The 13,074-nt window shown below is 39.2% G+C and overlaps 1 protein-coding gene across 1 annotated transcript in view; it reads left to right on the forward strand.

The window, feature by feature from the left end:
* DNAH6 (dynein axonemal heavy chain 6) overlaps positions 1–13,074 on the forward strand; it is a 275,358-nt gene that overhangs the window by 11,934 nt on the left and 250,350 nt on the right. The window contains exons 4-5 of the mRNA XM_043917761.1: positions 993–1,169; positions 6,067–6,326. Of these exons, the coding sequence (XP_043773696.1) occupies positions 993–1,169; positions 6,067–6,326 (437 nt within the window). The remainder of the gene's footprint in view (positions 1–992; positions 1,170–6,066; positions 6,327–13,074) is intronic.

Consider the following 13,074-nt stretch of genomic DNA (forward strand, 5'->3'; position numbering starts at 1 on the left):
CCTTGACTAGACAGACCTGTGTTAGCAAAGTAATGTCTCTGCTTTTTAATATGCTGTCTCAGTTGGTCATAGCTTTCCTTCCAAGGAGTAAGCATCTTTTAATTTCCTGGCTGCAATCACCATCTGCAGTGATTTTGAAGCCCAGAAAAATAAAGTCAGCCACTGTTTCCCCATCTATTTGCCATGGAGTGATGGGACCAGATGCCATTATTTTAGTTTTCTGAATGTTGAGCTTTAAGCCAACTTTTTCACTCTCTGCTGGGTCATATGGTAGTTCTTTTTTGAATTTTTTTAAGAATCTCCATACTGTTTTCCATAGAGGCTGCACCAGTTTATATTCCCACCAGCAGTTTTCCCTTTTCTCTACATCTCAGCAACACTTGTTATTTGTTGTCTCTTTGACAACAGTCTTTCTGACAGGTGTGAGGTGATATCTCACTGTGGTTTTGATTTTCACTATCCTAATAATTAATGATACTGAGCATCTATTCATGAGCCTGTGGCTCATCTGTATTTCCTCTTTGGAAGTAAGTCTATTCAGATTCTCTGCCCATTTAAAAAATCAGGTTGTTTGGTTTTGTGATGGTCTTCAACCAGTTATGGCTACAGAAAGTAAACAGTGACTTTTGGGTAAGGCTGGAGGAATGTACGATCCTTCCCACGGTAGCTGTTGTAGTGGATGGTAAGGGGTTTGTATTGAACAATTTGTGAGTATGTCATTTGTACTCTTTCTGTCATAACATCACCCTTAGAAGTATTCATTGGTGTTTAAAAGGCAGAATTAATGGAAACTAAGTAGAAAATTCTTACTCATGCAGCAGGCCATGGACAGACTGGTGGTAGCTGCTATGATGATTGTGGCCTAGATAGGAAGTAGTCCTAGTCCTGGAAGGTGATCAATTTCTAACAGAGTCAGAACCCCAAGGTAGTTAAGAAAAAGACCAGTTCACATTAATTTTTAAGAGATTAACATGTCTGTTTATTTCCCAAAGCCAGTGCTAAAAGTCCACCAAGATCATAAGATGCCTGATTACATATATGAACAGAACCGAAACCGGTTAATCGCTTCTGGTGTCTTAAAACCTCCAAAAAGTCCTGAAAAAAAAGCTTCTACCAAATCTCTTGTTCAGTTTCTTGAGCATGGAGAGGCTGTGAAAAAGAAAAAACAGGTATAGTATTAAAGTGCTTCATTGACTCTTTCAATTTAGTTCCTACAGCATTGGTAACCTGAGTTAGCATGAGTTAACCTTTTAACTCATAATGATAGTGGCAAAGTCTTTTTCTATTAGGTTATATAATGGATTTGGGCAACATATCTCCCAGTTCTTCCTATTTAAGGGAAATTTGTCAAGCAGAGGTTAATACAACATTGTAACTCAATTGTGCATGTATGTTCAGCCACTTAAGTCATGTCTGACTCTTTGCGACCTCCAGGACTGTAGCCAGCCAGGCTCCCCCTCCATGGGATTTCCCAGGCAAGAATAGGATAAAATCATAAAGGAAAACTTTCAGCATCTGTACACTATCTTCTGATGTTCTCTAGAAGACATGTTAGAAGAAGACATAATAGTGTTTTGAATGTTATTATAACTTTTATGAAATTTTCATCATTATTCCCCCAAATCTTTGAAGACCTTGGTGAAGGGCAATAAAATAGAAACTGAACCAGATAGAGAGACAACTTTTATAATTGATGAGAGTTATAGAGTGGGGAAGGAATAAGTGAATAGTAGGTGTGGGGCAAAATCACTAGAGCCTGGCTTTACATGAATACCTGTAGATATTTAACAAGAACAAAAAACAGAAATGGGAGAAAATATGGAGGACACACCTGCAATAAAAATACCAATAGAGCCAAGAATTCTCTGAGCTTTTTATTGAGAGGATCTTTCAGTGCTAGCTCTCTCTTTCAGGCTTTAGGCTGGATCACTAGGAATGAAGAGTTGAGGACAAGCTGTGTCCTTGAGAATTATAGAATCTGGAGGTGGGAAATAGACAAGTAAACACTTAAGCCTAGTAGAGTGTGATAAGAGCTCTCACTGATCATTTAAAGAACAAAATAATGGAAAACTAAACAGAATGGATGCTTATATCTGGTGGGCAGAGTGACCATTGGTGGAAGAAAAACTATCCTAAGGAATTGCGCTAAACTCAGAGGAATGAGTGGAAAGGTAGCAAGGCAGATAAGAAGGGACAACTGTGGACTTGAAAGACAGCTGGAAGAAGGCTCACCCATGGGTTTGGTTGAGATCATCCTGAGAGAATATCATATAATAAATTGCATGAACTTGTGTGTGTTTGTGTGTGTGTGTGTGTGTGTGTGTGTGGTCAGTCGCTCAGTCGTTTCTGACTCTTTGTGACCCCATGAACTGTAGCCCACCAGGCTCTTCTGCCCATGGAATTCTCCAGGCAAGAATACTGGAGTGGGTTACCATGCCCTCTTCCAGGGGATCTTCCTGATTCAGGGATCAAACCCACATCTCTTGCATCTCCTGCACTGGCAGGTGAAATCTTTACATGAAATTGTATAACTTTGGTTAATTTGGCTTCTGTGAAGTAGAGAAAATCAGATATTTTAAGTGGGGCTGAGGAAGATCTGATTGTTAATTAATTCATTTGATATAAAGTAGGTTGAATTTTAAAAAGAGAGATTATGCACACTATTATATATAGGAAGCATAAAAAACAAGGTCTTACTGTATAGCACAGGGAACTATATTCGATATCCTGTGATAAACCATAATAGGAAAGAATATGAAAAAGAATATATATATATGTTTAATTGATGGCTTGCTTGATGGCACTAGTGATAAAGAACCCGCCTGCCAGTGCACGAGATATGAGAGACTCAGGTTCAATCCCTGGGTGGGGAAGGTCCCCTGGAGGAGGTCATGGCAACCCACTCCAGTACTCTTGCCTGGAGAAACCCATGGACAGAGGAGCCTGGTGGGCTACATTCCATAGGGTCACAAAGAGTCAGATACAACTGAAGAGATCTAGCATGAACACACATATGTATAACTGAATCACTTCGTTGTCCAGTAGAAGTTAATACAACATTGTAAATCAACTGTGCATGCATGCTTAGCCACTTAAGTTGTGTCTGACTCTGTGACCCCATGGACTGTAGCTGGTCAGGCTCCCCTGTCCATGGGATTTTGCAGGCAAGAATACTAGAGTGGGTTGCCATTTCCTTCTCCAGGGCATTTTCCCAACCCAGGGATTGAACCTGCATCTCCTGCATTAGCAGGCAGATTCTTTACCCCTGAGCCACCATGGAAGCCCCCAAATCAACTACAAAAACAATTTTTTTAATTAAAAAAATTAAAGAGAGATTTTGTGTACTTCTGGAATGAAAGAAGCAACTGAAAAGGAATACGTTATGGGTTATGTTTGGTTGTAACTGTAACTCAGTGAAGAATTCAGTAAAGAGAGTTTGAAAGGAAATGGGGAAGAAAGGGGATATTTCATTTAAAAGAAGGATATTTATTTTGAAAAATATTTATTTTTCTGGGTATTGATTTCTCAGAATGAGTTTAGAGCGGATATGTAACAATGAGGATTTCCTGGGAGATGAAGGAAGGAAAGAAGGAAGGAAGGGAGGGAATAAATGAGGAAGGAGGGAGGGAGGGAGGAAAGTTAAAGGGTTTGCTTCTGGTAATTAAGGAAGATTGATTATCAGTTGGAGAAAGAAATGGCAACCCACTCCAATATTCTTGCCTGGAAAATTCGATGGACAGAGGAACCTGGCAGGCTACAGTCCATGGGGTCTCAAAGAGTCAGCCACGGCTGAGCACATGAGCACATTATCAGTTGGACTGGGCATACATCATAGAGGAGTATGATAGCTCTTCTACATTTTATTTCCCTCCCCCAACCCCTGCAAAATCCAAACTTGTGTGACTGTTTAAATTGAATGACATCTTCACACTGAGTTACATAATTAGAAATGAAATGTAACTATGGAGGCCTATTGTTGAGGAAATCTTTCACTTAGAATGCAGTATACTTTTTTAAGCACTATAATAAAGAAAATAAAAACATTTCCTGTCAAGGTATTAGTACTCTTGTCTCATAAAAAAAAGTTGATCACAGCTCATGTTGAAACATTGGGACAAAGCAATGTGTGTCTTCTCTGGTTCTGGCATCTGGTTTGGCCTCTTCTTTTACATAAGAAAACAATGCCTTTGCTACTATCCTTGGTCAGTAAGTGAAAGAAGCACGTTTTATCTTTTGAGTTCAAAGATGTATGTCCTTTAGCTCTGAACTTCCCAGGATTCTCTTCTGAAACTCCTACTCAGTGGGGTATTTAATCAGAGATGGAGAATAATGACCTCTATGAATACACATCTTTGGGGGAAGTTGTTCCAGGGGGCTTATGGTAGTAACTCTCTTGTGGAAATGGCAGCTTCTACTGACTATGCTAATAGATGATAAAGATGTCATTTATATATGAACCTCAATTGTTCATCAAAGCGGGTCTGCAGTGGTGAGTCTTTTATCTTAAAGCCAGTCAGTCCTGTCAGAGAGACGAAGGGACGACTGTTGGAGTTGATGTCACATTTCCTCAAACACAGTCATCAATCTCCTCCTCAAGAAGAGAGGATTTGTGACGCTGTCCCAAAGGGGCAAGAGAAAAGGAGTGGGGTGGAACTGAGGGCAGACAGTGGGACCCAGGAATTGGAGCAAAGCACAAGAGTATGGGCCTTGTGGGCTACCGTCCATGGGGTTGCAAAGAGTCGGACGTAATTGAGCGCGTGTGCATGCACTAAAGTATGTAAACGTGGTGGGGCGTGGCCGTGGGGCTCCACTTGTGGTCAAGGACCAGCAGCTTCCGCATTTCTTGGGAGCAAGTGAGAAATGCACAATCTCAGGCTCTGCCCCCCGGCTGGCTGGCAAATCTGCATTTGAACAGAAAGCCCCAGGGAAATTCATGTGCACACTGACCTGTGAGAAGCACTGACTCCAGAAAAGCAACTGTAAGTTAGTTATATATCTCCTTCTCTAAGGCTATGACATATTGATTCCCAATATGTACCAACCCTTCACAGTCACTAAAATATAGTTTATCATGAGTTATGATGACAGTGGTCCAAGTGGTCCACTCACAGGAAAACATGGTCGTCAGAAGGAAGAGGATGTTGGCGGGAAAGGCCATGGTCAGGGGAGATGCAGAACAACTGAGCAAGGGGAGTCCTGGGCTCCCATGAATACCAGGAAGCTGGGAGCATTTTGATGTGAGAAACACTGAAAAAGGAAGGGGAGAAGGCAATGGGAGTCGTCACTGGGGCGGTTTGTGAGAGGAGGGCAGATATCTGGGTAGGGGTACTGACAGGGATCTATCACTGCCAAATGATAATTAGAAAATCTTCAGTTAAAAAATGCTTGCCTTTAAGCCCTAGACATAGGCAGTGTGGTAATTAGTCCTGGAGGTTAATAGTTGTTACTTATATATGTAGTCCCCACCCCACCCCCCCGCCCCCCAGCTCATGTTTTTTACTTGGGTTTTATTTTTTAATTTTTTTAAAAAATAATTTTGTTTATTTATTTATTGGCTGTGCTGGGTCTTCGTCGCCACTCGGGCTTTTCTCTAGTTGTGGCAAGCAGGGGCTACTCTTTGTTGCAGCGTGACCACTGTTCTTGCGGTGGCTTCTCCTGTGGCGCACAGGAGGTGGGTGTGTTGGCTTCAGTGTTTGGGGCACATGGGCTCAGTAGTTGTGGCTCCTGGGCTCTAGAGCGCAGGCTCAATAGCTGTGTCTATCAAGGTCCGTTGCTCCGCGACAGGGTGAAATCTTCCTGGACCAGGGATGGAACCCCACCCATGTCTCCTGCATTGGCAGGCGGATTCTTTACCCCTGAGCCACCAGGGAAGCCCCTGTTTCTTAAGTTAATTTTTATTGGAATATGGTTGCAAAGCAGAAATAGAAACACAGACATAAGAGAACAAATGTATGGACACCGAGGGATGAAGAGGGAAGTGCGATAAATTGGGAGATTGGGATTGACATATATATACTTGATACTATGTATAAAAAACTCACTTTTTGAAAAATTGGCTTTGTTTAGATCCAGTGGCCCTCTGCGGACTCGTCTCCCTCTCCTGCTAAACTGTCACGCACCAGCACTGGAAGAAGAGGCCTCTACGAGACTAGTTCCTTAACTTACCCTAAGTACTATTTCCATGACCGAGAAGAAGTCATTAAAGCCAACATTCGAGATCCCTTGCAAATCGTTAAAATAATCCGTGAAAACGAACACATCGGATTTCTTTATATGATCTCCGCAGTGCCAAGATCTTCCATTGAATACGATACATATAATCTGAAGTGAGTTCTCTTTTATGAAGCAATTTATTTAGCAGTAAAAATTACAAATAAGGTTGCAAGTGTTATCCATAATCAATTGGGTATTAATGATTTACAGGATAAATTATAATTTTGGTTATCATCCAATGACAAATGAATCTTAATCACAACAGTTTTACTTATTTTGCCCATTTGTCTCTACTTATAGACTTTTTAAGAAGTGGTATACTGCTGTGCTTCTTATATTAATATAATACCATTTTCTTTAATCAGTATTACAAACAATTTTGATATTTTGTGATTACTGAGAAAAGAAGAGGGCATGCATTAAAAAATGGATAATACATGATTTTTTTTTACTTGTCATTTCAGCTTTCCTTAACATAATAGAAATAAGTTTTTTAAAGTAAAATGAGCGATAATGTCAGGTTTTATATAGATTAATAATACACACATAGTCACATATACGCTCTATTGTTACTAAACACACATTTGTTGTTGAAATAATTTGAAGTGTCACCCAAATGTGAGTCTCTGAATTGATTTAAAGTTGAGCACAATAGGCAAATAGGGCTTAAAGGTGGTGCCAGCCTTCCTCTATGGTTATTTGCATGCGTGTGTGCTAAGTCACTTCAGTCGTGTCTGACTCTTTGCGGCCCTGTACACTGTAGCCCTCCAGGCTCCTCTGTCCATGGGATTCTCCAGGCAGGAATACTGGAGAGGGTTGCCATGCCCTCCTGCAGGGGATCTTCCCACCTAGGGATCGAACCCACATCTCTTATGTCTCCTGCATGGGAAGGCAGGTTCTTTACCACTAGCACCACCTGGGAAGCCCATGGTTGTTTAGTTGGAATGAATACAGTTGTTGAGATGGTCTTTCCTTGAAGGTGACTGTAGTTGAGCTTTGCCACCAAATTCTTTGAGCTGCCTTCCCCAGTCTCTGATGAACAGGAAGATAAAAGTTTCTTCTAGGAGTTCTCTTCTTCCTTACTCAGCACTGTAGTTTTTGTTTTTGTTTTTGTTTTGCTTTTTAGAGGTTTTTGGTTTGTCCCAGATTGTACAATAAGTAAATGACAGTCTGACTGACTTCAGAATGTATACTCTTAATTTCTCTGCTCTACTGCCTCTCAAAATGAAACTCTGAGGAGTCCATGAGACCCCCTTGAGACAGAATTTGCTTCAAAGAATAATGGAAGGCATGGAAACATTTTCTATCGTTTTCAAATCTAGCACAATAATCTGTTCTCACATAAACCTATTGAATTTTTCCAGAACAAATGCAAAATAATGCTTTCTTCTCAATAGAAAATTGATGAAGAGAGGTGGAACTGAGATACCAACTAGGAATCATTGGAAGTTGTACTCTCATAGCAAAAAAAAAAAAAAAAAAAAAAAAAAAACCCAAAACAAAGATATGTCATACCATTACTGAGACACCTGTACAAAGTTTTACTCAGAGAGGAAATGGAATAAATTAGATAAGATAAACACAGTGTTCAAAAAAGAAAAGGTTAGCAATTAGGCAACATAATTAGGATAACTCAAATTGGGTTTATGAACCACAGTAATTTTCCTGTCCTTTTTTTAAAATATCTCATTAGTATGAAAATGTTATCAAATGAATCAGTAGCACTGAGAAAGCTATATCAACACCTTACTGAAAGATATCCACCCTGCCCCTAAAGGGTTTGAACTTTCAAAGGCATGTGCAAGAACAAAATATGAAACCAAATTCCATTTTTAGATTACCATCTGATGAAGAAGCTTAAGAAGCTAGGAATGCAAGAATTCAAATTTCAGGGACTTTCCTGGTAGTCCACTGGTTATGACCTCTGCTTCCCCTGCAGGAGGTACAGGTTCAATCTCTGGTTTAGGAACTAAGATTCCTGCATGCCACTTTGTGAAGCCAAAAAAAACCACAAAGTTAATATTTAATGTCAGAAAGACTTTCTTTTGCAGAATTGCAATTTTACCAGTCTGTGTGGAAATTATTTATTCTATTTGGAACCAGAAAAGCAAAGGAAATCAATCAGTAATACCATTAGCTCCACATGTTACATAACAGAGATGACCACAGTTGAGGACATTATTAAAATTATACTGCATACTGATGACTGTGCAGACATTAATAACTGCTAGATAACAGCTCTACAATCCCTGCAATGAAATATTTGGAAGAACTTTGTTCTTAGGGAGGAAAGCTACTGGGGTTGAAATATCCAAAGCAAATAAGATATTATGGAAATACTTCTTTAAAATACATTTTCCATGTAGAGTTTATTCTGATAATTCTGAGATTAAGATACATAATACATCATTTTATTCACAAAAAACCTCCCATATATAAATGTTTCTCTGTAGTTATGAATTCCAAAGTAAATAATATTATCAAAATTGTAACTATAATAAAATCCAAGTCACCACTTGACCTTCTGTTTTTACGCCTTTTACAAAGATATAGGAGCAGAATACCATTCTTTGTTGTTTCAGACTCAAGTGCATAGGTGATCCCAAGGCAGAATTTTGTTAAGAATTGGAACGTATTTTACAAATGATTCAACTTTGTGGATTTAGTAAAAAACAGTTTTTAGTTTCACAGCTGGGTTACTTAACTGACATTTGAGTACCTGAATGAACTTTATAAAAAATTATTAAAGGTTCCTGAAAACATATTAACACATACTGACGAAGATCAGGAATTCACAGCAAAAATTCAACTTTGGAAAGGTGAAATTTCATATGGCTCTCTAGTGATTTTTTAAGTCATTGTTAAGACTTTAAACTTAAGGAAAAGTTATGAAATCAAACAGTAACATCTATGTCTGAGAGAAAGCTTCACCGTTGCTTCTGAAATACTTCATGTGGAAATGCTTGACTGGGTTTTAAATCATTTTGTAATAAGAAATTTCAACATGGCAATCATCAAAGAGAGAAAAGGAAAAGCTGTTAGAATTAAAGAATGGTGGTACCTTTGGCGCATAATTTCAAAAGAACAGGTGATCCAAATTCTGATCAGTGGAGAAAGGAGTTTCTATTCATTGGAGACAGAGCAATAAATCATCACGTGCCACTTGCTATCTCCCATTTCCATAAGCAGTATTCCTTAGCAGTGGTGATTATTAAGAATTTGAACCAACTACCCATCATGTCTTGATTAAAAATGCGGTATCTACTTCAAAAAAGCTATGGTCACAGCTTTTTTATGGTTGTTTATGAGCTAAGACTTTATCTGGACTTTTCATAAAATTCAATATCGAATATTTCCCTGAATATTTCATTTTTTATTTTTCTTATTATAGTACAAAGAAATTATAATTAAGTCTTCGCCAGTGTGCCTTATAAAATGTTATCATTGTTCAGACGTGTTAAAACATGCAAATGCTGGAAGCATTGCTTTAGAGGATCTCACTCTTCACATGAGAATCTGACCTTTGGTTAACTCTGAAGCTCTGTTCCCCTGGTAACCTGATACAAAGTAGTATATCAGTTGTTTCTAGGCAACATTGCTTATGATAAAAATGACCCCTGACTGCTAAATTATATCTGCATTGAGAGGAACTAAAATTGAATTATAAATAACTGATGGGGAGCCATAGTTTTGGACTTCCCATAGTACACTGGTTCTTTCTCTGGGCATGTCTCTGCAGGAACCCTAAAATCTATGCTTAAACTTATTGGAAGAAATATTGACTCCTCTTAAGCCAGAGTGGACCCGTTGTGTATCTCATGTCCTAGCATCTGAGTTGTCACCTTGGGAAAGGACAGCTTGGGGTGGCCGTTGGATTGCTACAAGGAGTCCCATGCAAAAGCAAAGCCTGATCCTGCTAGAAGGCAGGAAGTAGTTCCTGTCCTAGCCTTCTAGGTGCCTGAGTGTATGCTAAATCACTTCGGCTGTGTCTGACTCTTTGCGACCCTATAGACTGTAGCCTGTATAAACAAAGAACCAATTCTTGTGGGATACCTGTTGGGATTAGAATTCTATGAAACATAGTTATGTGATTTAGGACAATATAAAAGTCTATACTGGGCTCAGGCCATATTACTTTCTAAGTGATCGAGTTGGTTTTCAGATAGTTTCTAAGCCCGTTATGTTAAAATAATTTTTAGACAGCTTTTAAAATTTCAAACTAAAGCTATTCTATCCTTTCATCTAGATTACATGTTTAGTAGCCTAAAACAGAATATGCAGATAAATATCAGCTTTCTCAAGTGAAAGCGTTTCTCGTTACATGAAGTCATAACTATTAAAAAAACACTATAATGAGGCATATGTTATATAATAAGGAAAAGATCATTTTCAAGCCACATTATCAGAAACCTCCCCAGGTTGCCTAACACAGTGACATCTTTCTTGGGCTAGCACATGTAGAAATTTCAATCAAGTGGAAACACCATGGATCTTTAGTATTTTCACTTGGAATCATCAAAAATCCCAGTTTCAGACTGTCTTCCTTTCAACACACACACAGGCGTGCACACACACACACACACACACACACACACACACATACACCATTTTGGCGATGTTACAATTTAGTGGATGATTATTTCATTTTATAAAAAATTTGAAGAACCTAGAGCAGTGGTTCTCAGCTTTGGCTTCTAGAATCACCCAAGACCCACCCCCAGAGTTACATTTAATTGGTTTGTTGTGCAGCCCAAGCAAAAGCATTTCTTTAAAACTCATGAGATGATCCCAATATTCAATCAGAGTTGTAGGCCTTGGGGCTGGAACAATTGTTCTCCAGTAGGCCCTAAAGGGTTTGCTAAAACATAGATTGTTAACCACCCTGTTTCTGATTCAGTTGGTCTGGAGGAGGCTTAAGAATTAGCAATTCCCATGTAACGTTGATGGTGCTGTTCCAAGGACCATACTTTGAAAACCATTGACTGTAGAGCACTGTATTATTGAAGAAACTTGGAAGTTATGCTTTAGTCTAATATTCTAGGAGTTCCTTATCAGTTATTTTTACCATTTCTGGTTAATCAAACCAGAAGCAAAGCAAGCCATGACTCTTCTCTAGTTCAAGTTAGATCTAAATGCATACTGAATCATGATACTCACCATCATCAAATAGATTGAGGTTTACAAATGCAAAACTCAGGAAATAGCTAATTTCTTTACAGGCTCTTGCTTGTTTACCTTTGTCCAATAAACATGTTAAAATCATAAAACTATGTAATAAACTGTGATTAAAACTGTGTGATAATAAGACAACTTAGATTTGACTCATCTAATTCACCCCAGCACCTAAAAGCAGGTAAGGAATTACTCACTTGTTTGTAGAAATCAGGAGGGGCAAAAGGGACCAGGTGGACAAAGACATGCGCATGCATTCTAGCACAGTCTAAGATGTGCTGAGATGACCATCTTAAGCCTAAGATGATTGAGAGACCAGCCTGATTAAAAAGGGCAATTGTGTGGACAGAGAAGGAACTAACAGGGACAGAAGAGTGCCACAACACCCGGCAGAATAATTTGGATTTAATGACATAAGCAGTAGGAGGCTGTTCAAAATTCTCGATCAGAAGGCTCATACTTTTGCAGTCTTAGTCTAATGCATCTGTTTAAAGATGAACGGATGCATGTTCTATCGCTAAAAGATAAAGATGCTATTTGAAATATCAAATCACATTGAGATTGTTTTAGAAAAATCAAGAGAAAAAATTATTGCTTTTTAGAACCACAGTAGATTTCGTTTATCTGAAATGAAGAATAACGGGACGGTGGATGACCTCCCACAATAGGCCATGCAAGTCTCTTAACATGACACATTCTTTTGGACATTTATAGAAGCCTTGTGTCTAAGTTTCATTTCAGATGGACAGAGGCTCTACCACAAAATAATTTGATAAGGGATTCCATGATTCTACACTGAACAGCAAGAAAAGACAACAAGCATCTTTTTTTCCAGTTAAACACTGCTGCTGCTGCTGCCAAGTCGCTTCAGTCGTGTCTGACTCTGTGCGACCCCATAGACGGCAGCCCACCAGGCTCCCCTGTCCCTGGGATTCTCCAGGCAAGAATACTGGAGTGGGTTGCCATTTCCTTCTCCAATGCATGAAAGTGAAAAGTGAAACCGAAGTCACTCAGTCATGTCTGACTCTTAGTGACCCCATGGACTACAGCCTACCAGGCTCCTCCATCCATGGGATTCTCCAGGCAAGACTACTGGAGTGGGTTGCCATTGCCTTCTCCGAATAAACACAGTTAAGTATAGTTTTATTCAAGACATTCTTCTCAGCCTGATTAACTGTCCAAGGATCTCTGTTTAAGTTAATTGGGCCATAAAGTCTTTTACCAGCAAAGTAGGAATATTAGAGCACAGCAATTTAAAAAGTTAAGTTCCCTTTTGAGGTCTTAAAGGAAGACTAATTTTCCTGGTTATTTTCTCAAAGAAAGGCCTTGATGAAACAAACATCCAAAGGAGGCAGCTGAGGGCATTCCCTGGCAATCCAGTGGTTAGGACCCTGAACTTTCACTGTTGAGGGCACAGGTTCAGTCCCGGGTCAGGAAACTATCCTGCAAGCCACACAAAGTCCAAAAATAAATAAACAAACAAAAACAAAAACTAAGGAAGCTGTTGAAGTTTGAGGCTGAATTCTGAATGCCAAGAAGTGCTGAATAGGCAGCCCTTACTTCAGAGTAGAGGATTAATTCCTGGAACAGATGAATGCCAAGGTTTACAATGTGAGGAGTAAAACACAGCAGTCCAGGAGTATATTTAGGGTTTAGCCTCTTGGGAACAAACTAGAGAGTCTAAGCAGA

This window comes from Cervus elaphus, chromosome 11 (assembly GCF_910594005.1).
Source record: "Cervus elaphus chromosome 11, mCerEla1.1, whole genome shotgun sequence".
In the NCBI taxonomy this organism is placed as follows: Eukaryota; Metazoa; Chordata; class Mammalia; order Artiodactyla; family Cervidae; genus Cervus; species Cervus elaphus.